Source organism: Dreissena polymorpha, chromosome 3 (genome assembly GCF_020536995.1).
Source record: "Dreissena polymorpha isolate Duluth1 chromosome 3, UMN_Dpol_1.0, whole genome shotgun sequence".
Lineage (NCBI taxonomy): Eukaryota > Metazoa > Mollusca > Bivalvia > Myida > Dreissenidae > Dreissena > Dreissena polymorpha.
The window spans coordinates 50334559-50362432 of record NC_068357.1 but is presented as its reverse complement, the minus strand read 5'-3'; the positions used below and the strand labels follow the sequence as shown (position 1 = coordinate 50362432).

Below are 27874 nucleotides of genomic sequence, written 5' to 3'. Positions count from 1 at the left end.
GATAAGGTCAATTGGCTCAACATCAGGTCAGCATTAATTTGCATATCGGCCCGATATCGCGTTTTGCAACGCCCGTTATTGGACCTGCAACTTGGCTCAATGTGGGTGTGACATCGACACAATGACATAGAACCAACATTCCAACTAAATTTGCCTGACATTAAAACGCGGCTTCTATATACCAGTATATTGCTCCCACTGAACTTATTTTTTCACTTCTACACTGAGCTTAAGGTTTGTTTACTGGTGTTGATCCAATACTATTTAATAGACTAAACCATTTATATATTCGGCGCAAATAAATGTCTAAAACAGTGGCGAAGCAAGAAGCACAGTTTAGCCGAGGCCCCCATTGGGGGAGGGACAATCCCCCACTGAAATATTTGTGTTTAACCCTCATCCTCACCATTGTTAACGTTATACAAAACTAGCTCAGTAACATGAAAGTTATATTGTCATCATACATGATAAACATTATGATGGAATTAAATAAAATAATAATATTTCATTTGATTGGTAAGTTGTGTTTGGATGTTTTATTTCGATAATAAGATTAAGTACCGCGACTCAACAGATGAACAGTATACGCTCAAATATTGAACCTTACTGTTGTGGTTACACTGCACTATTCTTATTGTCGAAAAAAGGGAGCTGAAAATATTAGGGGCTGAGTACTTTAAGTATATTTTTAAAGGTTTAAACTTTTGCACCAAAACTAAGCATACAACTTCAAAATGGCGTCCACAATTGTCGAAATTTTAGATTCTCATATAAGGCCGAGTTTTTCCTGGTTTCTGATTGGCTGAATCTCGTATTGGCCGACCTCTTTCCGTATTGGCCGTGTTTTTTCCATATTGGCCGACTTTTTCTCGTATAATGCGAGTTTCAAGCTTTATTGGCGATGCTCAACTTGTATTGGGCGAACAAATTGAACACATTCTCGTCCAATATTATGAAGTTAATTACTAAAAGGCAGTATTCGTGCCCTTCACATATTACGTTTGTGCGTAATCAATACATAATCAATTAAAAACGTGTTCAACTCGTGGATTGTAAAAGAAATAATAGACATTTCTAATGTAAAGCAAAAGCAAATTCACTTGAAATTTACCATACCATATTCTGTATTGCATAAAACATATACAATGTTTATAGCAAACAATATAGAGAACAAACAGTGGGTAAGACATACAATTTAAGAACAATGTTTAACAAGAGCATTGTTAGTATATGTTAGTATATGAATTTACAATGAGGTGTAGAGTGATACTTACAATTGTAATAATATTTTTGTAATCACTCTGCAGTGTTCTTATCTTACTTGCATAGCAAATTTATCCATATGTAAAATAAAACATTTAGGCACAATGGCATTCACAGTCATAAACATCATTGAATGTTCAACACATTCAAATGTAAAAAAAGAAAACATTTAGGTACAAGAACATTTACAGTCATAAACATAATTGAATGTTCAAAGCATACAAATGTAAAAAAATACATTTATGGGGAAGATGATTTCTATACCTGCCAAATGATAAATAGAAATTTTATTTCAAAGCGGCGCAGTAGGGGGCATTGTGTTTCTGACGACCACATCTCTTGTTCTATAAACATTGGTTCGAAAAAAACATAAAATATGTAGATCAGTTATACGACTACAGAATAAACTACTTCTATTCTTTTGATAACCTATGCCTCATATTCGGAATACCAACAAGTAATTTCCTGATGTACTACACATTGATCAAAAGTATACCCATACATATTAAAGCTGTTACCAATACAAATAACACACCATGTACTCAAAAAATATTCGTAGAAAACATAACGGCAAAACAAAACAAAACGAAGAACAAAATATTTTACACACTTCAAATTAAAAACCCTGCCGAAATCTCTAATGGCCATATTCCACTACGAAAACAAGCCCACGATTCGCTACGATTTATCACATTTATTGAATCGGGAAGATTCGTGACAGTTTACGATTCAGTTACGACACTGGTACGATTGAGTTACGACGAATCGTGGGGTTCGGTTGAAGTCTTGCGAATAGGGTCGCGACTTCACTACGATGTGTAAGAATCTACTGCGACTGTACTACGAACGATGCAGATCGGTCACGACTAAGCTAAGACCTCACCGAACGCACCCATGAATTCGGCGCCAATATATATTGATATTGATAATTCTTTTCAATGTGACCTACATTCTTCTGTGCACATGTGCATTTGTAAGAAGGCCTCCGTTCCTTTTTTGGGCAAAATCAAAATCTTCTTCGATTGTATTCGTACTTATCTCCCCCCTGCCCTTTCCTTTCCTTGCCATTTTTGATTATTAACAAATTAACTGTTATTCATACAAATCCCTAACGACTGAATGACTGTAAAAACGAGAAGCTCTGTTTATATACCACACCCATTCTCCGAAAATCGTAACTGTTTCGTAACTAAATCGCGAGAATCTTAGCGGGCTAGCAACTCAATCGGGGAGAACTCGTGAGAGTCTTGACAAAGTCGTAGCGGATTCGTAGACAGATCACGTGATCACCGATTTCCCGATTGAGTCACGAATAACCTACGATTTCATTACGACGCCCAAGAACGCACTACGACGCTGTTACGAGTCAACTGCGATTTAATTCAGTCTTGGAGGTCCTGACCAAATTTTAAACACGTTTAAAATCTGGCCACGATTTTTCGGGAGCTAACGAGTTGCAGGAATCACTTACGACCGGCCCTCGACTAGCTACGAATGAGTTAGGATCTTCGCCGATTGAGCAAGGAATGTCCCCGACTTCAAAATATTGGAAATCGGGACAAATCGTGGGGAATCGGGTCGTAGTGGAATACCCCTATAAAGCTCAAACTAAATGGCAAAACCTGTTTGGAGAAAAATAATTTAATTGGAAACAAATATTTGTCATGCCATATAAATCAACTATTGATAGCACACTAAGAAATGTTCAATATAAATACATACAGAGAATCACAGCTACAAATAAATATCTTTTTAAGTGCAACCTTTCCAACACAAATCTATGTGATATGTGTAGTGAACATATTGAAACAACAGAACATCTTTTCTGGGAGTGTAAACTTATTCAATCTCTATGGAATCAGTTGACAACCTTTCTAGAGAAACAACAACTAAATGTTAAATTATCTCTCTTATACATCAGTTTAGGGGTAAATACCTTCAAAATACAACAGGTTAATAACGTCGTGAATTACATAATTATATAAATGAAATATTTTATATTCAGCATGAAATAAAGAAAACAAATACCCACAATGAACTGTTTTATCAATTATTTAAAACTGATGATTCAAATTGAAAAAGAAATAGCCCTAAACAATGACACACTTCATATATTTGAACAAAACTAGAAACACATTAAACTTTCATAAACAAGTCCAGTATGCTTTCTACCCTCTTTATGCAACTCATCCTTATTAATTACTATTCTGTTGGTTTTGTTTTCTCTTTAAAAAAAAACACCTATCACAAACATCAAAAAGATACATATTAACCTTTTTTTTAAATCTAAATGAAACCACAAGGTCAAAAAGTATATATACTAGCATATCTTGTATAACATGTCTGAACATTATTGCTGCTACATTGTATCACTTTGTTTGATGATCATATACATGTATACATTGTATGTCTTATATTGAATAAAAAAATAAAAGGTTATCGCAAGTAGATGTTCGACGATACACGAAACGGTACTCCTACACTGCTGCCATATCACCGGAATGTAACACCTTAAGCCAGAGTGTCCCAGGCTTACTGACAGGTCCCTTCTTCCCCTTCACATAAAGCTTGTGCTCGCCAACTTGGCCCGTGTAATTGCTCGGCGTGTTCATGGGTACGGTGGCTATGCCCATCAGTTGATCCTTAACACAGTTGTAATTCCACACCTTTATATACACAAGAGGATTGAGATTAAGAGGATAGCCTGTAACATTGTGACATTAAGTCCTAACTCGTCTGTTTATTTAGTCTTTGGTCGTCCGTTGATTTAGTTGTCAGTCGACCGTTGATTCAGTCTTAGGTCATCCGTTGATTACGTCCAAAGTCGTCCGCTTATTTAATATAAAGAAGTGAAACTCCAGCTGCAAATATTTTGCAATATCTTTTTAAGTCCGAAATTGTTGGTTGATTTAATCAAAGTTTTTTGAGTTGATTTATTCCGAAATCGTCCGTTGATTTAGTCCTAAGTCGTCCGTTGATTTCGTCCTAAGTCATCTGTTAGTAGTATGCAGCCACTACATTTTGGATCATTTTTCCGAACAGGTGACCATTAAAACATCTCTGTGGATAGAAGCCAGCGTCGAATATTTTTTTACTTAGAAAACAATCAAGGATTTGGGCTGGATTCTTACCTGGGACCTACCATCCCAAGGTCAGCTTATGCGTCACACCCGCACATATAGCAATTTACATGATATACGCCGTTAAGAACTGAATATAATTTTGACTATTAGTATTTAAAACAAAAGCGCCCGTGCAAATTTACTTGGGCACCTACACATTGTTTTAGAATACCGTGGCGTGCGGACATAATTATGCGAGTTTTTGTTATGTCATTGTACACCATATATTATACTGGCTAATGGTTTGAAATAACAATTTTATACTATGTATTTTGGGCTTTTGTTTTGTATACGTCTACACAAATGTTTCTTGAAATAAAGTCGATAATTTGTTAATATGGTGTGGTGTTGTTCGATAAATGAGCTCGATTTAATGGAGCAGAAGATAATTATTATAAATTCAAACGTCACGCTAGCGACCCACCTCTACTTTAATGTCTTCATTCGGCTTCTTCCTGTACAACGTCAGCCTTACATTCCATTCTGGATTAACTGTTTTCTCCTTGTAATGACATTTCATGGAATGACCTTCACATTTGACGATACAGTACGGATCCGCAGCTAAAAACAAATCTTGGGATCATCAAATATTACAATCTGTATTATTTGTTACGTATTAATATGTTAACAAGTATTATTTGCGACGCTAATAAATTAGACTTTGGACAAGTGAAAGCTACGAATTACCAGACCTAGTTTCCAGTAGTGTATTTTGACTTTCGCGGAGTCTGTAACAATGAGTGACTCGGTTCACGACTAAGTTTATTGGGGAAAAATTCAAGCAACTGTTTATCAATGAGTGATTTGGTTTACAATTTATTTAATCTTGAACCAATTCACTAATTGTCAATCTTATCGTATACCTGATATTCAAACTATTTCATGCGATAATATTACTCTTATTAGTATTTATAATTATTTATAACTATATAAATACGTTGACCACGTCGCATAAAAAGGAAACACAAGTTTTTAACGTACATAACACTTGAATTTGCAACCTTGCCTGATGGGTTTCACTGCATAAGTTATATTTGCATTCAATATTTAACGAATAAAATTAAACCATTTTAAAAATCGCACACGGCGCCTAACTTTACATTCATTTCCCGAGACAATAGACAAATGGTCAACGTGTACTCTTCAGTGCATGAATGTATTGAATATTGTTTGTTTAACGACAACGCCATGGCCACATAAAACGATATTTAAGAAGTTCAATCTATTAAAACGATTCTTACTCCCGCCCATGTCCTGTTTCTCCAAACCTTCAGCTCTCACAAGCGTGATCTGTGTGGCCGACACCTGCTTTCTCCGCATCTGGATACAAAGACAATTTCCAGGCTGTGGATCCTCGTGCAAGAGTTCTCTGAAAAATGTGCAGACGCGATATATATATATATATATATATATGGAGAAAGATATGTGTAAACAACCAGATACACAGACATAAAACAGACATACATATTCCTATTGAAGACTTCGGTGTGTGCGCCTAGCTACGATGCAGAATGAAGCAGACATACTGTGAAATCCCCATCCCCCAAAAAGATGATTTATTCACAGTTATATACCCCGCCCTAACACCGCAACACATCGCCAAAGTTGGAACAGTTTGACATACACAGAAGAGACAGTTACATGAACATTTATTTACAAACATGAAACCATAGTTGTATTTGGGCACGATCCGATCAGGATTCATAAATACCCTAACACTATGTTAGAGACACCGCGGAAATACGTTGGATCTAGAATATATATATATATATATATATATATATATATATATATATATATATATATATATATATATATATATATATATATATATATATATATATATATATATATATATATATATATATATATATAAATGTGTGTGTGTCTTGTTCTGAGAAAACTGGGCATTATGAAGTCCGCACAGGCTAATCAGGGACGACACTTTCCGCTTAAACTAGATTTTCGGTAAAAAGGGACTTCCTTTAAACGAAAAATACCATTAAAGCGGAAAGTGTCGTCCCTGATTAGCCTGTGTGGACTGAACATGCTAATCTGGGACGACACTTTACGCACATGCATTTTGCCCAATTTTCACACAACAAGACACATATTATAAACCGCTTTATTTTATATTTTGCTGTAGCGTTGTTTCAAGAACGTTATCTTGAAAATAAATATGAAGTGATCTAAGCGGATAATGTACATGTATCCCAACAAAAGGACTGCCGCAACTTTTGTAATCTACCTGTTAAGAGGCTCAAAATGAAAACCAATTAGTCAGTTTAATCGAACGTCTCATGTGCATAGGGAAATGCTTTCCTTTTAAGTTCAGTGTACAGCAGGCAAAACAGAATCAGAAAAATGAATATAAATTTCTACGTCGATAGTTTATAATGATTTGCTTAAATTGTAGCGGATATTAATTCATAATGTCAATAATTTATATAAAGCACTTACGTCAAGTGTAATTCTTTAGATGCATACATCCGAAGCACAAATTCCCCGCAATGTCGTGGGTAAAACGTGCAAGGAATGATACAGTAGCGCCCCCGAAAAAGTTTGACGCGATGGAATACGCTTCTGAGACTTTCAAATGGACCCGAATAAATCTCTTCGAGGATATCATGGATTCTGTACTCCCTGTTTAAGTCAGTCTGCAATAGTAGTGCAGTTTATAAGGTCATTATAAAAAGTTAACATCGAAACGATGAACACATGGGTAAAAACGCAATGCAAGGTAACAATATTAAGAAAGTGTTCATATAGGTCTACCTCGGGATAAAGGAGTCAAACTTTAAAACGATATAATACTTGAAATTCATAGAATCCCATGTAAGAAAGCACATATCAGACAATTGCTTCTGAAATTAAAGTCTGAAAATGAAAAAATAATAATTATGAGCATGAGGAAGGAAATGAAGGCAGCGAGGCACAGCCTAGTTGACGATGATACGACTCTTAATAGTGCATTGATTAATAGACTTTCCCTACATCCAGCCATAGAGACCACTTGGATTTTCAAAGGCTCCGTGTTTGCGCTCACCAAAAATTAAAAGCGCTTACAGTTCGACATCTTTGACAATATCAACAGTGTCATCAGCGAATACCGGGCAAACCGTTTGAAATGAACAATAGCTTCATTTAGACAGTCTGGATATACCAGAACGTTTGTGAGTAAGAAAATACTTATAATCGCACTAATTATATGTTAAGATTAACTGTCATTTAATCGTTTAGGGCTTATTTTTAATAATATTGTCAAATAATATTTTCTTTAGCTGAAAACTATTGTCAAAACCAAATTTATTGTTTCTGTATTCCTAAAATCTCTCAATGTAAATGATTAAACAGCTTTAAATTGCATGACTTATTGATTGTAGTATTATCCCATTATGTGTGTATAAAGATAAAATGTAGTATTAAGGGCATATCCTTAAAATATTGTCATAGGACATTGTATTAAGCTGAGAACTATTGTTGAAATTTAATCAAGTCTTTTTGTAGTGTGAAAATATCTTACCGAATAAACAACTTTAAATTGCATGGCTAGTTCATTGCAGTTTGTTTTTTTTTGTAAAAGGCTTTTCCAATATACTGATACACTCCAATAGCTGAATATATGCAGACAGTTTATTTTAGTACTGTTTTTCCTCTAAAACTATATAATCCATTTATCTGATCTAGCTACTACACGAATGTACATCTGTATATTGATCTAACATGTATGAATGTTTACATAACTATGTGCTTAATTTAAAAGCATGGCTAAACAGTTGACTTGTAAATTAATCAAATAAAAACACTTAACAAATACTGTATAGAATTTATCTGCTGGTTTCACACACAAAATTTATTAAGTAACTACGCTAATAGCTTTTTCCCTCCACTTAATGGAAAAAAAAACATTAATAGTTTGCAATGCTTATAAAATTTGGCATGTGTGTACTGTGTCATTTAAATTGTTAAATTTGATTAATGTGTAAGATCATTATGTTATTCAATGCATGCGTTTTTCATAAATGCTTTTAATTAATTAAGACTATTTTTGAGAACATTTTGCAGCTTTCATGAGATTTTATATAAAACAACATGCGATTCAATACCTTCTTATTGCTTCAATAATTTAAATTAAAAGATACTAATTTTGAGCATATTTTTTAAATGCTCAAAAGCTTACTTTTGTATGTGTGCGTTTGATATTCACATTTTAAAACTGAGTATTTTGCAAACAAAACAGCATGCTATGCTATTTCACTTGTAAATGTTTCACTCAATTACAGTTGCGGATACATGTGTAATGAATTTTTTTTTTTGCATTTGATATACATATTTTAAACATTAAGACCAAAACAAGCTGTCATCTTTTAAGTTTATTGGCAATTTGGGTTCTTTCGTTTGATGCACCAAAAAATAATTTCAACTTTCAACTTCAAAATTTCTACTAATGGTTGACTTTAACATTTTATCTTACAAATGATGTGGCCTTACACTATTTGAAAAACCAAAAAGCAAATGCATATTGTTTACAAGATTGTCATTTTTCCCCATCAAAAGACAAACAGGTATCTATTCAGTGGGATGGGGATTGTTAGTTCAGTCATGGTACTTCCAACTCTATCGGTGCCCGCATTTTGTTTAAAAAGAATACAGCAGTAACCATTTATGCCACCATAACACATCAAACTATAAATTACTTACTTTTAGATTTAAATTCGATACAAAAAGATTTACTCTATGTACGGACCCAATAATGATAAACCAAATTTGTATGCAGAGCTTTTTTCTAAAATAGACATACTTGGAAACGACACCTATATCATATGTGGGGATTTTAACCTTGTACGAGATACTAAATTAGATTATTCAAATTATAAAAGTCTAGATATCAACAAATAAGTGTGATGTTAACCAATATACATGGAGAAAAAGAAATACTTTTCAGCAAGCCTAGACTAGATTTCTTCCTTGTCACTAGAAATCTTGTGCAGCACATAAGACAATATGAAATGAAAGATAGCTACAAATCTGACCATTCAGACTAAATAACTAAAGATTTAAATCTCAGTGCAGTAACCCATGGTTAAGGACTTTGGAAGGTCAACATTTAATTATGACATGATTAACAATATCTAAAGAATATTAAGTCAAAAATTGAAGAAATTAATATTGCTTACCTGTGTATAACACCGAATTACTAAATACTATTAATGATAACTTGTGACGGTTTACTTTAAGGGGTGTTGCGGAAGTTTATTTAACCGAGAATATATTTATAGCAACACCGATGATGCTATTGTAACAAATCAATATTTTTGTTATCAGTATCTGATTCTGACATATTTGATGTGATAGAACAATAACAAATAGTTAAATTAAGGTATGATTAATCTCAGTCGTTACAAGGCTTGCTGACAATTTTAGAAATCTCTGCTACACTACAAATTGTAAAATGAGAAAACCCCATGCTCAGATGGCTTCACTACAGAGTTTTTCAAAATTTTCTGGAAGAATCTTAAAAATTGTATTCTTAGAAGTCTAAATTATGCCTTCATCTCAGGATCCTTGATTATTACTCAAAAACAGGGAATTTAAACATGCATGCCAAAAGAAAGTAAGCCAAGGCAATTCTTACAAAATCTAAGACATTTAACACTTTTAAATATTTTTATAAGAAAGCCTCAGGAACAGTTTCAAACAGATTAAAAACTGTTCTAAAAATGTTTTGTCAAAGACTAAACTGGCTTTATTAAAGGAAGATATATAGAATATATGATATTTTAAAAAACACAGAAGATAACAAAATACCTGGACTTTTAATGACATTGGACTTTGAAAAGGCTTAGATGACACCATGACAACTATTCAGATCAATGAATTTATATCAGATTTCATAAGAATTGAAAGTGGATGCCGCCAAGATGACCCAATCAGCTCATATATTTTCATTTTAAGTGCAGAAATTTAGGCTATTTTAATTCGAAACACAAAACAACATATAAGGAATAAAAATTGAAAATGTTGAATACAAGATATCTCAATTTGCAGATACCACCTCTCTTTTGTAAGTATGTTCTGATATCTCTCTTAATACTGTTTTGCAGTTTTTACATAATTTTGCTTTAGAGTCTGGAATGATAATAAACTTTGACAAAAAAATCTGATATGGAAAGGTTCAAAACAATATAGCACACACTCAATTAAAACTAAATACAAACTTCAGTGGGGCACAACAGCTTTTTAAGTGTAAGACATCATATTTTATGTAGATTTAGAAAACATTGTTGAGTTAAATTTTCAAAACAAAAAAGCAAGTTAACAAAGTTTAATACAATTTTGGTAAAGAAAATATCTTACACCATTTAGGAAGATAATCATAGTTAAAATCGTGTTGCTTCCCCTTTGTACACACTTATTTCTCTTCCTAGCCCAGGATAAAGTATATTGAAACAAATACAAAATTGTTTTAACAACTTCATATGGAATGGGTCTATAAAAAATAAATTTTACTTATAAAATATTATGAAGATGGAGGGCTGAATATGATTGACGTTTACTCATTAGAAAAAGGTATGAAGCGTGCATGGATAAAGAAATAAGTTTCCAATGTGTTTATTCACTGTTCAATGTTGAATAAATGATTAATGTGGGAAATAGAAAAAGTTGTATATAATCTTTAAACAAAATTCTGGAAGGATGTGCTTTTATATTATAGAATCTACATACACAAAATCAAAATAAGTAAACTTGACATGCCACATTTTATAACAACAACTTAAAAATCGGTTATAATTGTATTTATGAAAAAAAGTATGTATGAACGTGGCATACGATTATAAGAGACACAATATGTAACTCTGGAAAATTCATGTCTTAGCAAGAAATTGAAGCTTGTACAGGCCAACATTATTCATTTTTTTTATTTACGAAGGTCTAAAAAGATCTGTAGCAGAGTTCATTAAAAATCAGATTTTCCATCTGTAAAAACAACAACCAATAATGGAGCTTATATTTCTTATTACCTAAAGTTAGTTTTTACCCAGAAACTAAATTAACTAATGAAACTCTTATTTCAAATACTGAAAAACCTTCAGATGAAAGAAAATAGAATTCAATATTTAATAATATCGACTTGAAGTATGTGCACAACTTTGTTTTTAAAATAACCAGAAATACTTACATACAATGGTTACATACTAGAGTAATACATAGAATTTTAGATACTAAATATCTGCTATATAAAATTAAGATTGTTGATGATAACAAATGCACATTTTGTAATATATATGAGGAATCTTTTAACTGATTTTTTCTGGGGTCGTGAGCACATCCAAATAATTGTTCAACATGTTCCAAATGTATTGAATATAAATAACGTAAATATGCCTACATTCTCTTGGAATTTTTACGGAAAATGAATCTCACCAAACAAACAAAACCCCGATTGTTCCAGGACTTAAGAGAAGTCTACTTTTATCATGGGAAATTCAAAAACAGACTATTATATCTGAAATACGATTTAACACATGGTAAATGTAATTACGAATTGTTGTTGTTCTCCCTATGGTATTCGTTTGCGCACTACGAAATGAATTCGCTTCAACGCATACATTGATTAACCCAAAAGCCTTTAAATGATTAATTAAAAGTGTCGGTCTATATTTTGCATTAAAAAAATTACGTTTGTTAAATCAAACCAAATGAATACTTTTTCACGAAAACATTATATTTTAAGGTATATAACATGAGTGTGGTGCTCCGTGTGTATAATATTCCGAATAATAATGTTGTTGATCGAAGCATATTATTTTTGCATTAAAATGTTCGTTGAAATGCTCCAGTTAGCGTAAATGTGAACCTTTAAAACATGTGCAACATGAAATAGCACAAACAAAAGTGTACTTTTGCTTGAGAAAACATTAAGTTACAGTGAACAATTACTAGTTCACATTTGTAATTTATACACTACATACACTATTATATATCATGAATAATTGTATTGACTTATACGAACTTCAGCATTTGTTTCTCTTCGCCAAAATTCAGCATTAGTTCCCTAGATTTTCGAATGGATTAGAAACCCAGTTACTTGTATTTATTTCTTTAAACCAACTCGTGCAATTTATTTTCACAATGTGATACATTAATAAACACATTTGTCGATGACTTATTTTTGTATTTGCTGCAACAATTAAACGTGGAGCATGATAACGAATATTTTAAAAAGCAGGAACACATTAGTATGGGTATATATTTAGACATAAATACAAAAGGAACACTTATTATACAATGTTCAAACCATTGCTAAATTTATGGAGAAGAAACTCGATCGTTTCATGTTCAGCACCCTTTAAAGCGATTTGGTGCCATTACATCGGTTACATCTGTATGTGTCAAATGCACCCGTTTACTGATAATGCATGACTACTTAATCTGAAAAACAACATTAAATAGCACCAACGCAACCAGTGTAAAAATTCCGAACCGGTTGAATTTTACAATGGCGATGCCGTTGTTGTACCTAAATATATTTTCGTTTTTAATACGGAAACGGATTTCACAATGTGAACTAAGGAAATTCTATCGTACAGTTTGTATTGTATTACAATAATACATAAGTATTTGTTTCAGATTATATAGAGGTTTAGTCTATACTGCATTTGTATAAATGGCATACAATACCCCAATGTCGGTTTTAGGTCCAAACATGATTACCCTTAAAATCGTGAATCCTATCGCGAAATCATTGGCGCCCTTTTCCACACGTTTGTCCTTCTGCTCAAGAGATATCATCACCTCGTCCTCATCTTTGACAATGTCAAAAATGTACTGAAAACGTCAAACAAACTGACAAATATATATTGGAGATATTTTAATATTTGCTGTGTCTTATGTGTACAGAACACGTTTACAATAAAACATAATGAATCGTTACCTAAGACAAGGTCAAATATATTCATAATTTCCCGCAGTAAAAGAGGAAACAGCTTGATAAGCATTGTAAAATATTCACAACACCATACAAATCAAGATGATTTCTTAATTAAGGGTAGTTTAAAAGTGTGTTCAATATTCACACCTACATTAATATGATATTCTTTGCTTATAGTGAAACAAAATACAAAATATCTATATGATTATCACAAAACTTTGTTTTTATTGTAAAATGTTGAAACGAAATAATAATACATTATAAAAATGTATTGTTATGTCCACGTAGTAGTAGTTTTTAATACTTTTTTGTTCTTATTACATGATTGTTAGACTATTAATATGTAAATATTTGCTGGTATCGGCATTTTGCAACACATAAGGATTCCTTCTTATTAAAACAGACTGATTTGAGGGATATATTAAACGATAAATCGATATAACAGAACATGTCTTGTGATTACTTTAAGTTGTGTGTTGCTTTCTAAATATGTCCTTATATTAAATTTATTTATTTCCATTGATCTCTTTTAGTACCTGAGGATTTTGTAGGAATGTGTTGTTATTTTGACATCCTCCACATCGGTTTGGCTCGCTCCATTGCTCATTGACTTTTCCTTCCCTCCACGTTTTTTCCATCGAGAAAACCGACAGGTTGAATATATGACATATGTCCATCCACGTGAAATGGCAGCAAAAATCTTCGAACGACATCCTTTTAAAAATTGTGTACAAGTATGATTCATAATTTGATATTTACCAATTTAGTTGGTCATTTTAAAAAATTTCTTGAGTAAATCCATATATTTGAGACAGGAATATCTTAGATCCACGATAACTATGACGCTCGACTATGACCATATGATTTTACAATATTTATCAAATACTAGTAAATGATGACAATATTCATGAAACGATCATCTCTATATAAACTGCTTGACTTACAATACCCCTTAGAATATTATGTCAGAATATTACACTGGTTATAAAAATCTTGTTCATCAAATATTGCGACGTATAATTAACTCACCAAAATTCTCCGTTGTCATCAAATGTCAGTCCTATTTCCTTCTTCCTTCCTTCGCTAACCTCTTTCCACTCTTGTGATCTGCAAAGAAAAATAAATTTTATTAATTAGCATAAGTTCGTAAAATATTAACAAATCAATCAAGTCTTCATGGAAGCCAAGTTCATTTTAAGTTTCTATCCTACGAGGTCATTCAATCAATATCTTTTTCAAAATAGATTAACACCATTTCGCTTTGTTTTGTGTAGTGTATCTTATGAGTATTGCAATTGTGCTTTCCAGAATCGTGTTTACATTTTATAATCAATATTTAGCAATTACAAACACAAATGTTAACCGTTATTGGTAAATTCATATCAAGACAAACCTTATTGAAGAAACAAACACAATTGAAACACTAACAGATAAGTCGTGTTAAGTATTCGTTATTGAGATAATAAAATGATTTTAAGCAACATCGTTTCACCATTTTACAAGTAAATTACCCACCCATCACTCCATGCCCCGTTCCATTCTGTTTCGCCCCACGGATTCCTACATCGAACCATCTCCAACGTTTCGCGTTTAAAGAATGCTAATAGTCCCTTGCCCAGCTTTATTTCCTTCACTGCGGTGACACTGTAAGCGTGGCCTTTCACCAGACCACATGACATCTTAGCCTCCTTGTCTTCCCCAGAGGCCTGCTAATAACATTAACAGGTATCCGCATCAGAACAACGTTAGGAAATATGTTGATTATTATATAGATTAATTAAATAATGATGGGATCATATCAGAGAGAAATGAAGATAATGCTGCATATAATGCTTTTCAAAGTCATTTTCAAAACGTTTAAATGAAAATTCTGTTCAATAATATCCAACGTTAAAGGTGCATATTTGCAAGTATAATAGCAAGAAACAACAAACACACACGCAAAACATACATCTATTCCTGCACTCATTAAGGCATTTTTCGCCTTGGATGTTTGGAGGATGCGAAACAATTCTTTCCGCTGTTCGTGCGTTGTGTAATCCGCGATCTTGAGCGATTCTCCAACGCCGCCTGTCATATCTACAAGGGCATCTTTTACGCTCCCTCCATTAAGAGATTCATAACAGCCAGCTAACCTGGAATAGTTTTGCTTATTGTATTCACAAAAGTTGTTATTCATATATATACGTGAATTGAATATAGGCTGTCGGGTAAGCGCAGTGGTTGGTACATGCGTATCTCACCTAGGCGACCTGGGCTCAATTCCCGCTCACGGCGCATGTGAGCCTGATAAGTGGTCGCCATAACTGACATGTGGGGTTTCCCACGGGTACTCCGGTCCCCCCCCCCCCAACCCCTACACACAGCATTATACTTAACCAAATGTGAATATCGGTGAGAAAACATCAAATTGGCATTTGTAGCTATATTTCAAAATTCTTCCCAGCGTTAGTACATCTAATAAGTTTAATTATGTAGGAGTGCTGGGACACAATCTGGGTCGTCACATAATGCAGCCTCAGGCGCAAAAGGACCTATAAACTTCGAAACATGCAGACACACACGCACACACGTATGTAATGTATACTTGTAAAAAAAACACGGGTATTTGCGATGCATTTTAGAAGAATTATATTGAAGCTATTACGTTAACATACTTTAATTTACTAACTTTAACGGTATGATAACAATTAAAATAACCGTAAAAGGGACTTTCTAAATTACTTTATTTTTAACAATACGATGTAAGGCAAAATGTTTAAAAGAGCATACTTAGCATATGCCTTTTCAAGTAGAGCTGACCAGAATTCATTGGGTGCTTTCGAACGCACAGACACTAGTTGTCTGTTTCGTGTAGGGAGATAGTCGTCAATGACAACGTCGACCCAGGTTCCGCACCGCCAGAACTTGAAGTGGAATATTCCCGCGTACTTATTTGTTTCGTCCCATTCCTGCTCTTTATAGTCTGGTACTATCTTCAAAAGGATTAACACTGACATTTTTTACATTTATTTTTTAATCACAAAAAATGTATTAATCTGATACTTACAATTAAGGCAATAATGCAAAAAAAGTGCTTCCAATGCCTTTATGCAAAGTAAATAAAAAATACTGACAAATGCATTATTTAAGCGTCATTATTTCACACCTTTTCACGCAATTTGGAGTCCTTTGCAAGGCATGCGCAGGCCGCCACGAACCAGCAGTCGCCAATTTCCCCTTGTGCTAAATCGTCAGAGCTCTCGCCATCCTCAAAAAACTTCGGCTTTTCTACTAACTCCTGTCATACACGCAGTTGAATTAATTAGTGGCATTACAGTGTTCAACGGTTTCACAATTATATATCAAAATCAAAATTAATGTGGCAATAACATTCACGAGTTTCCGGTATGCTTGCCTGAACCCTGTAATATCGTAATTGATAAATGCATTCGTCTTCCAAACGTAATACTAGTACCAATTAGTAGTGTGACATAATCTTTGACATACATCAAAACACACATGCGCTAGTCCTTTTCAATGTTCATATCGTTTTATTTGGTATTGATTTAATTTCAACACAACGTTTCCAATGTTCGTAAACTATTCTAAACGGTATGTTAAATGTAATGGCTATTGGCAATAACAAATCGTGTGACCGTTACGTCCGGCCAAATCTCCTACTCTTATTAACTTCTACTGAAGAACAGTGTATTAATATAGATTGGAACACCCAATGCTGATGGGTCAATATCCGACGGGATCTTGTGCAAAACCACATGCCCAAATGAAGCGAAGTAACATAATACGCTATTTACATGAAATCATACAACACCCGAGTCATGTCTTATTACCGAAATAAGCAGTGAGTAATTAACATTTTGTGTTCTTCTGTATTATCATCTGGCATCGCTCTCAAACATGTATCATCAATTAGCTTAGCCATTTCATAATTAGATCGGTATTGATTAAATATTGACACTGCTCCAAAGCATTTGTAGGATGTTTTTTGCCAATTGAATTTATGTTGTTTATAATTTATCAATGCATAGAATATTTTGTATACTAATATTTAATATAATATTTAATTTGTTACGTTACAATTCTTTTACAATGTTATCATATAATCGGTTTTGTGCTTCGTTTATAGCGTTTATCGATCTTCACCTCGAAAACATCGAAAGCTATGAATAACATCTGTATTTTCCAGTTCATAACATTAATTTGTATACAATATATAAATTTCTACTACGCAAAGGAAACTTTGTCAGGTCCTTGAATGTCTCTTGTCAATCAACGATTGAAATGACGGTTTTGATTTATGGTAGAAAAAGCCCTTTGGTTCAATGTTAAATATAAACTGTTAAATTATTGGTTGATAGAGCCTTTAAAAGCTGTTAAATTGCTTAATTGCAGTGGGGCTGTATTGAACTAAAATCTCATAGGCGCATATGCTGAAACCGCATAGTTTCTGGATGGCATTAGAGACGGGCTCATTACTTTGAACACGATAATGTATTGTGCATATTGAAGTTATGTATTGGTTATAAGTTGTCTTTAACAACTACACACCCCTGGTCGTTTCCATTCGATTTCATAAGCTGGTTTACTGAAGTATATGGACAAACCGCTCGGTGGGAATTCAGGGTCCGTAAAAAGGACCCCCGTCTTGATTGCTTTGTTCTTCAAGTCTTTGTACACCTGGCCTTTGAAAGGCACTATGCTATCAAACAGACCCATTGAAGCTCGAGGAACACCACAAGAAGATTGTCTTCACTTCTTATCACCAATGACTACAGCGGCTGGCCTTTAAAAAGAAATAAACGTTTTCAATAATAAGGGTTTTTCTTCCTTTTAGTTCATATATTATTAGCGTCCTTAGATTCCCGGTACACATGGCCGACGTTTTATTAATTATTGAAAATATACCTAGAAAAGTATCGTTGTATGTTGTTTTCATATCCCTTTGTACAATCAATGTTCCTTGTGTTGATAAAGATCAGCAACCTCATTATGCTGTTGCATACTTAAGTCAAACCACTATTACGTAAATATCTACAGTATGACTATGGAAATGTCCGAGTAACACCGCATGAGAAGACAGTATAATGGCGCGCGTTTTCTCTCTAAACAGTTAGTTCTTCTCCCGACTTGGTCGTGTACGCATCGTATAAATACCAATTTAAAAGGTAATTAAAGTATATTATTAACAAACCTATAGGGACTTTGAGCACATACAGACTGGCTAACCTCTTTAAACGTTGTTAGAACCTTGAAGTTGGATTCCTACCCCTCAGCAGCTCAGGTCGCTATTAGTTAATTATTTATAAATCCCGTACCGTCATACACACATTAGTAAGCACTATAAGGTTCCATACCTAGGTTACGAAGTCAATACAGACCCGGGGTCATATCAACGTGACCTGAGGTCTTGACCGGGAGTCGTGTATTTGATAAAGTTGTTTGAGGTCTATATGAGCATAGGAGCGGACCCGATGCCATATGTTTTAATATACAAGCACTCGAGGTTAGGGATATATAGCATTGCGATTATTTTTTATTTACTGTTTCAAACCAATTATTTTAGAGAATAGTGAATCATAAAGCAAGGTAGCTGAAGGAAAATTACATACTATACCATTGTATTTAAATAAACGTATGAACAATACTATAAAGACCGATGCTCGGTCGAAGACACGCTACAAAATTAAATTTGGTGGCAGCAAGGTGGGATAGCTAGATATCAGACCGTAATCCATTACTCACAGCAACAGTATTGCGTCAGGCGGAGACCGAAAACTCGATGCGTTTTGTCTTTATATTAAATTTATTAAAAGCTAGAGCAACTTCGAATACAAAACCTAAGGCTCAGACTAGAAAGTGAGATCTCCGGGCTAAAGCTAAAAATGGATTACACAGGGTCGACAGATCGCAAAAGACTGTCTCGAAGTGCGAGTATGAAACAAGAAGCATCAAACCCATGTATCTCGGAACATACTCGAGCATCGGACACCAAGTATGCTGAAGATACCCCGAAGTATGTGACCAAAAGACGGAGTAAATCGCGACCCCAGTTGGAGACCCCGAGCAAGGAGCGTACCGCTATTATGAGTCCTGCGACGTATGATGATTCCGGGTAAAATAATAAAGCATATTTCGATGCTTGTGCAGAGTTGAAAAGATGGCCTGAAAAAAAGAGAAGGAACTGTATCTTGCCGTATTGTTGAGAGGTCAGGCACAAGGTGTATATCGGAATTTGTCCAATCACTGCAATGACTATACAGAGCTTTGCAGGAATCGTTTCAGCCGCCCAATCAAACAGAATTGTACCGGATGAAACTTCGAGAACGAAACCAGCGTGCAGCGGAAAACTTGTCAGAACTAGCCCAGGACATCAGAAGGCTGACAAATTTGGCTTACCCAAAATTTACCGATGTTAGAGAAACCCTTGCAAAAGAGCAATTTTTAGATTCGCTACATAGCGAAAAGTTGAGGATACGCACCAAAAAGGCTAGACCGTCGAGTCTGAATGATGTGCGTCATGCAGTCGAAATGGAAGCCTACTACAAAGCTGAGCAAAAGCACCTTGCCTCAAGTCAGGTGCTGGCAACAAGTACTGCGGAGGGCGATAGCCAGATCAAACATCAGAGCGACCTCAAGTCCCTGAAATCTAAAATACAACAATTACAACGACAAAGTAATAGTGCCCCGAGATTATTTCAATCTAGGAATATGGGCTCTGATAGACCACGGAATAACTTCCGAACACCTAGAAGGAACCCAAGGCACACTGATGTTCCCATGTATAATAAAAGTCAAAGGTCAAATACGAATACAGCACATAAAATGGACCAAAGTACATGTGACAAGTGTGGTGAAGTTAAGAAATCCACTTTCAATGGGGCCGGTTTATTCTTCGTAACAGCACACCTCGATGGTTGTGCTGTAAGCTGTCTTATAGCCGCAGAAGCTACACTTTCGCTGATGTCAACACAGGCCGGAGTTTGAACCGTGGAAAGTGTACGGACCTCAAAAGTTTTGACAAGGACATTTTCGCGGCATGTGGAACGCCGCTTAATATCAAAGGTCAAACCACGGTAGACCTACTTATTAATGAGAACACCTACCCGATCACGGCGGTAGTAACGGACATTGATGGTGAAATCATGTTAGGCCTTGACTTTTTCAAGCAGTATCATTGTCATATTGACTTGGCGTCAGAGCAGAAAAGTATCAATGGAGACAGGTGTAATATGAAAAGCAAGGGAGCTTCAGGATGCGCGGGTAGCACACCGGCGTCGTATGATTTCAAGATAGAGCACGGACCATGTCGGTTGCACGGCTATAATGATTTTTTTAAGAACGAGGAAATGCAGGCAGAGTGTTTCCTGATACGAGTGTGCTGATACAAGCAGTAAATATGATTGAACAGAGTGAATCCCAGCATACTGATTAAATATATAATATTGCCTCAGCTCAAAACTCTGATGCAGATGGCTCACGTCTGAAGCAATCGATCCTGGATAATACACGACCTAATTATTCTGACCCTGAGAAATAAAGTCTTTTTTTTAAAACACTGCTTAACCAATGGGAGAGACTTGAAGTCAGAAATGACTTGGTAGTTCGAAAATGGGATGTGCTTGGGACCGATATTGTGTATTGGCAGGTTAATGGCCCATTGAAACAAGACGAGTGGTGTTAAAACTCATGCATTGTAGCAATGCCGCAAGACACCATGGTAATAAGAAAACATTTGAAAAGATAATGCAGCTATATTATTGGCCTGGGTTACAACATGATGTGAAGATCTATGTGAACGGTTGTGATGTTTGTGCGAGACACAAGGGCCCTACTCGAACAAAAATAGCACCAATGCAGTTCACAAGAAGCGGCTACCCGATGGAGCGCGTAGCCCTGGATATACTTGGAGAACTTCCCAAAACAGAGAACGGCAATAAATACATATTAGTTTTGTCCGACTACTTTATCAAACTGACAGAAGCATACCCTATACCGAATATTGAGGCTACAACAGTGGCTGAAATCGTGGTGCAGAATTTCATATGCAAATACGGAATACCAAGGAAACTACATTCGGATCACGGAAGACAGTTTACAAGCATAGTTTTCATGGAGATGTGTCGTTTACTTTAGATCGAGAAAACTTGGACGACATCGTACCACCCAGAATCAGATGGGATGGTTGAGAGATTTAATCGTACTCTATGCACCATGTTGAGTGCATATGTCGACACCCATCGCAAGGATTGGGATAAACAACTTCCATACGTAATGATGGCATATAGGGCATCGGAACATGAAACCACCGGGATCACACCCAATTTGGTGATGTTTGGACGAGAAACGACAACACCCTTAGATTTAGTGTATGAAATGCCATCAGCAATCAAATCAACTCCTGCATGTAACTGGGTTTGGGAACTGCAAGATAACATGGAAAGTGTACATACGTTTGTATGAACACATACTGGGAATGCAATTCAACGGCAAAGGAAATACCATGATAGAGCCCTATCATACGAAGCGTTTCAGTCTGGGGACAGAGTGTATGATTATTTTCTTATTAAGAATATGGAAGGTTCACCGAAATTTACGTCGTACTGGAGTTGGCCATACCGAGTGTTAGAGAAGATAACATGTGTTTTGAACAAAGTAGATTGTGGCAGAGCTGGTGCAACGCAGGTTATCCATACGGATCGAATGAGAAAGGTTCGAAGTCAGCTTCTCCTTGGAGAAACTGACATACCGGAAGACGTCGTAGCAGAAAGTATTCTGCCTGACAATGTAGAACAACGTTGCGAAAGTCCAGCAAGCGAATCAAACGACCATAAGGTCAGCTTTACCCGAACAGGTAGAAGAAAAATAAAGTCTTCCTGACATAATGATTATGTGTTCTCTATTTTAAGGAACACTATGGCCAAAACAAAAACAACCCTGAGGACAAGAACTTTTCACCCGTTGTGTAAAGATGTCCCGGTCACCATGAGTTTTCAAGACCATATGATGACATCTGCTTCTAAGAGTATATCGTGCAAGGTTTGCGGCGTATCATTCAAGAAGACCGTTTACCTGAAAAGACATTATGCCAGGACCGGACACGACAAAACCAAGGCCAACATTTTTTTATTGTTTGTTTTACAGGAGCGCCCGACCCTATATTTCGACAAATACAAATAAACATAAAAGTCACTTTCGAGTTTTTTATTTACATTTCACCCGCCGACCTGGTATTTTTTTCAAAGCTTGAAAAAAGCGCAGATTGCCGAAAGTGTTGTTAAAAATTTGTTCATAATACGGGTTGTTGCTTTGTGCCTAAGCGACTTGTAAAGCGTCAGCGATTCTAATTGGCTATTGCAGCCAATTCCACACACTATTAGTCAATCGGTGAGTATTTTACAAATGATTTTCATATTGTATTTTTGCAAATGGCGTACGTGAACAATAATGTGGAGCCTGGCGAATATTTAAGATAAAATTAATTAAAAATGGAAAAGAAGTCAATTCAATTCGAAAACTAAATCTTCATAACACAGTTGCTGACATCGTTAACATATTATGTGAGACTAATATTAAGATAATTAGCGTGTTTGCAGAGGTTGCACCGTACATAACATTCGCTGTTATTAGACGTTTTGGGTAGGTTTATGCGTATTTATTGTTATTTTTTTTAATGTAGATCCTTTAATATTTTTATTGATAAAAATCCACATCCCGAAAATGTCCAAGAATTACTACTCTACGTTAATGTATGATGAACATGATGACTAAACCACAGGTACTTGCATCAATAATCCCATTTCCCAACCACCCGTATAAATACTATTTTTAGAGAAAAGTATTCATCACAGCTTCTGAAGAAAATGACAGTAGGTACAGATTTTACTATGTCCGTCAAAGTCAAAAAAATAGGCGTATAGAATCGGTCAGTTTTGGCAGAATTATGGCCCTTTGTCTTTTTGTTTACTATAGATTTGTTTGTGTCCAAACATGTGATGTGGGGGCATCAGTGTCTGTGACACATTTCTAGTTTAATTCAGTGGCTAGACCAAGGATAATATTTTATACTTTTTTTAATCTAATGCCAGTGAGCTATTGTTCTACTTTTGATGAAAATAACTTTAAAATTGACAACAGTCAGTACTATTATAAATAAATGTTTGTTACTTTTACCAATGTAAAACAATGCTGTTTGACCACATATGCTTCTACTGTGGTGATGCTACAGATTTGGTGGACGATGATGACATAGCAAGACTGAGAGAACACGATATGCAGTGTGTGTAAACTGACCAAACCAGTGAAGACAAGAAATGTTATAAAATCTATCAAGCAAAAATAGTCTTGTCATGTGATGTGTGTTTCAGTTAACACAGTGATATTTTGTCAACATAGTGATATATGGTCAAATATATTTGACTCCAAAGTTGATATGAATAGTTAGGTGTAGTTTGTCCATTATGCTGATTGTCATAATTTGTCAAAACATCATTTTTTGTCTCCTAAATGTGAAATTACATTAATTTGAAATTTGATATACAGAGAAGATAAGTGTTTAATCTTCTATACCGAATTTGATATCCTTGAAATAATTTTCTGTCCATGTTTACTTACAAATTATGTTAATAAAAATCTGATATATTTAAATACTACTGTAAATATATTAAGTTATACCCCTGCTAACAAAGTTTGATAGCGAGTATATTGGAGTCACTCTGCCGGTCAGGTCATTTGTCAGCATACACATTTTTATGTGTTAAGTTTGTGAAGCAAACTACTTGCACATTTTAAGCGATTAAATTAAAACTTCACAGGTGTCATCACCATGAAATGTGCAACACCCTTATGTCAATCCCAGTGATCGGTAGTGATTTGCCCTTAAACATAACTCAACAAAACCCTGTGGGGAGTATTTAGAATAAAACCAAGCCTTAAAGATTTTGGAGCCAAAATGGTCGCAATCGCCCTAAGGTCCATTTTCCTGTTACTTGGCTCAATTTTTTCTCATGATTGATACAAATTATCATGATATACATGTAAAGCAAGTCTGTTGTATAAAAAGTAGTTTTGTGCATATTCCACCCATGGATGAAAGTTAGAAAGTTGGTTGTTGAAGCTATTAAACAATGTAAAAAGTGTTGAAGTCTTTTTTATTTAAGTCAAAGGCATGCTATATTTGTTATAAACATCCATATGATATACACTCAATAAAAGTTTAACGATCACTATACTACACTACACACCTGGCGTGTTTAGTCTCTATTAAAGAAATACATGCAAAATGTGCTTTTACCTATAAATATATATAAAAGTATGTTTACTATTATTATAAAAAGCTTCTACAACAGTGTAATGAGATATGTAAAACACTTAAAGGTTTATGCAAGTTAACATAATGTTAAATTGGCTGAGATTTTAAATTTTCCAAAATAAAAACATTCGGTTTAAACAGTTTTATTTATATTTTTTTGGTAGACTGCTCACTTTTCATGCTTTTATTTTTATTTTTATTTATCCTCCACGACTCATTTTGTTGAAAATTTTCCCGTAAAACAGATAATAAAAAAAGGTTGGCCTAATCAGGACAGTGGCACGGGATGTTGTACGGAGGTTGCCAGTGCTTGGGGGTGCAATGGGTGGTAAGGAAGATGATGCATATAGTGACTGGGATTCAGATCCCGAAGTCGGTGTAGAAGATGAGGGCTGTTATACAGACGACGTTTCAAGTGACCTCCAGTTAGGGCGAATAATGCGGAAGGGGACGGCTCCCAATCCTGTTAAGGCGACGGTCAAACGGGCAAAAGTGTTGGAGCCGGAACGCCCTGGAACCAGTGTTCCTGACAAAAACATTGATGAACAACATGGAGGCTTTGACACAGTAGGTGCTGTAAAGAATTGTGCAGTCGCGGAGCTCGGGCGGATGACATACCCAAAGCAGATGTGAGAGAGCATGCCGTCTAGGTCGACTGTGTCATTCAAAGGGATCAGAGCACCCAGATGGAAGCTGTCGTCGATGAAAGAGGGACACAAACATCAGAAACAGTGCCTGTTGTTCACGAGTACACTTGTAAGAAATTACACAAGTTTAACCACAGTGGTATTTACTTTGAAGACATGGCGATGTTCGTCATTCACAAGGAATATAATACAAATTGACAACCTTGGAGGTGCAATGTTTGCGGACAATCATGCAATGACAGGCAGTCATTTTTCATTCATATCACCATGAAACACAATCCTTAAATTATTATATGATTGTGTTTTATTTTCTGTGAATCGTTGACACTTAGGTAAAGTTCATATTACTGTAACAGAGTATTATAGAGTACCATGTTTTGTTAATTATTTTTGTCCGTTTAGGACTGTTTGATTTGCCATGTTAATTTGGTTTTTAAAAAAAAACGAAGTCGTGTATAAAGTTATTTGAGGTCTATATGAGTATAGGAGCAGACCCGAGGTCATAGGTTTTAATATACAAGTACTCGAGGTTAGGGATATATAGCATTGCGATTATTATTGATTTACTGTTTCAAAACAATTATTTATTTAAAAGTGAATCATAAAGCAAGGTAGCTGAAGGTAAATTATATTATATCCCTTTGTATTTTAAATAAACGTCTGAACCATACTATTAAGACCGACGCTCGGTCGAAGATACGTTAAAGTACATATAAAAATAAATTATTAAATTTGTATTTCATGTTGCCATATTGCTCTTATTATGCATATATAATAATGAAATAAAACACATCTATGCTGTGGCAATATGGCAGTTACTAATCAATACTACTATGTACATTTTCTTTAAAAAAAAGAACATTTATAAAATAACCACGCTAACGAAAAATTGTCCACGGTGGTACTGTGTTTTAGGCAGAAATCGCGCTAGACGTACTGTATTTTTTCCTAAGACTATGAATGCATACTGGTATATAATATCAACGAAGAATACTTACGTTTGCACATTAAAACAAGAGGCGTTAAGATCTAGAATTTTAATATCGTTAAAGTTTGTAATTGAATCTTCATTTACGACTTCGTGGATCTATATTATGCTTCTTGGTAATGGTAAATAATAAAGTCAATATGCGTTTATGAAAAGGACAGGTACAGATTTATGGTACGAACCGATATCGATAGTGTTACGAGTTATGAGATAATTTCGAATGGCTTAAAGTTTCACGTTTTCGTAAATTGACAAAATTTAAAAAGTGTTAGATTCGCAAATTTTCGCTGAAGTTATGATATTTGTGAGGAAACAGTAATAATGAACATTTACCATGCTGTCAAATATCCAGAATAGGCATCTTTTGACGATTTAAAAACCTGAAAATTATAAAGCGTTGCAACGCAAAACGATTTAATAATTTGGAGAGTTCTGTTGTTGTCGTTATATTGTGTAACACCACGAGGATTGCTGATATAAATTAAAAATTTCATCACTCGTTGTATGAGCACGGATGGCCGAGTGATCTAAGCGTAAGACTTTTACTCCAAGGGTCAGTGGTTCGAGCCCAGTTAAAGGTTACTTTTTGTCTTCCTTTTATTTTATTCTTGTTTTATTACTGGACCTTTTTAGATCCAATATTTACATGTATCAGTATAAAGCATTTAATGGAAAATTTCAGTACATGCCAAAATCTGTGAAAAAGGCTCCTTTAAATTACCACATGAATCAGTTAAAATAAATGTCTGTACTGAACACTGTTCATATATCCAATTAGCATGGACGTGCACTATTTATTTGCATTTTTATACGTATTGTTATTAAAAATTAATACTTTTCCAAAACCATTAGTTAAACAAGATTTGTTTCTGAAAATTTAATTGTTAACAAAACAGGTATAAACAGTATTTTACTGCTAAAATAAGTTATGTCACTACTTAAAATATTTAATTACTACTAATCTTATTAATAGACGCAGACAGAAAAAATACCTGAAACAATATAAACCAAGTTCGTGTGTGCTTTCCGACTATCAAACTTCGTTATTTTTGAAATTTATTTGTATATAAAGATGTGCATAGACACGTTCTCTATGAACATCATATTTTTGTAGATAGTGTTTAAACGTTTATCTGCAAGGTTGAACTTGAAGTGGCATCTTGAATGCATGGTCTTATTTGAAATCAATACAGCTCTTAAGATTTAAAGGGGTAAGTTCACAGCGATTTTGTATCGTTTATCCTGTCAACAATAATTGAACATCTCGACATTTTTTTAACAAACACAAAATAAAGACAACATAAATATGTATTAACAAAGGACAATATAACAATCTTCTTAAATATTTCTCAAACTAATTATACGTACGTTTGAAATATATTTCTTGAACACGCTATATGTAGGTATATCGCCGTTTGCTGATGTCTGATTATAGTATAATGGAAATTGTTAAAGATGTTCTTGTATATAAAAGCATATATATATATAACACATAACAGCATATATATATATATATATATATATATATATATATATATATATATATATATATATATATATATATATATATATATAACACATCGAAAGTCAGAGTGGAGTGACAAGGGAAAG

The 27874-nt window shown here is 34.5% G+C and overlaps 2 protein-coding genes across 2 annotated transcripts in view; both read right to left on the bottom strand.

The window, feature by feature from the left end:
- Window positions 1-27874, bottom strand: part of LOC127874089 (zinc finger SWIM domain-containing protein 6-like) — a 358176-nt gene that overhangs the window by 179051 nt on the left and 151251 nt on the right. The gene's annotated exons all lie outside the window — the stretch shown is intronic.
- On the bottom strand, window positions 1107-27338 carry LOC127874095 (calpain-5-like). Its single transcript, XM_052418226.1, has 13 exons — window positions 27256-27338; window positions 17869-18103; window positions 16466-16597; window positions 16090-16292; window positions 15269-15452; window positions 14833-15026; window positions 14347-14424; window positions 13854-14031; window positions 13101-13214; window positions 6846-7042; window positions 5627-5754; window positions 4810-4946; window positions 1107-3929 (listed from the first exon to the last, which is right to left on the bottom strand). Exons 2-13 carry the CDS (start codon window positions 18034-18036, stop codon window positions 3741-3743), a joined length of 1902 nt encoding a protein of 633 aa, XP_052274186.1. The 5' UTR covers window positions 18037-18103; window positions 27256-27338; the 3' UTR covers window positions 1107-3740.

What these genes read in the sequence shown, in the direction of transcription:
- LOC127874095 (XM_052418226.1), bottom strand. Translation starts at nt 18,036, where the DNA reads ATGGGTCTGTTTGATAGCATAGTGCCTTTCAAAGGCCAGGTGTACAAA. An exon ending in ACTCCAAATTGCGTGAAAAG is followed by an intron (nt 16,293 to 16,465) that starts GTGTGAAATAAT and finishes ATCCTTTTGAAG; the next exon opens with ATAGTACCAGACTATAAAGA. An exon ending in TAGGATTCACGATTTTAAGG is followed by an intron (nt 7,043 to 13,100) that starts GTAATCATGTTT and finishes CTACTATTGCAG; the next exon opens with ACTGACTTAAACAGGGAGTA.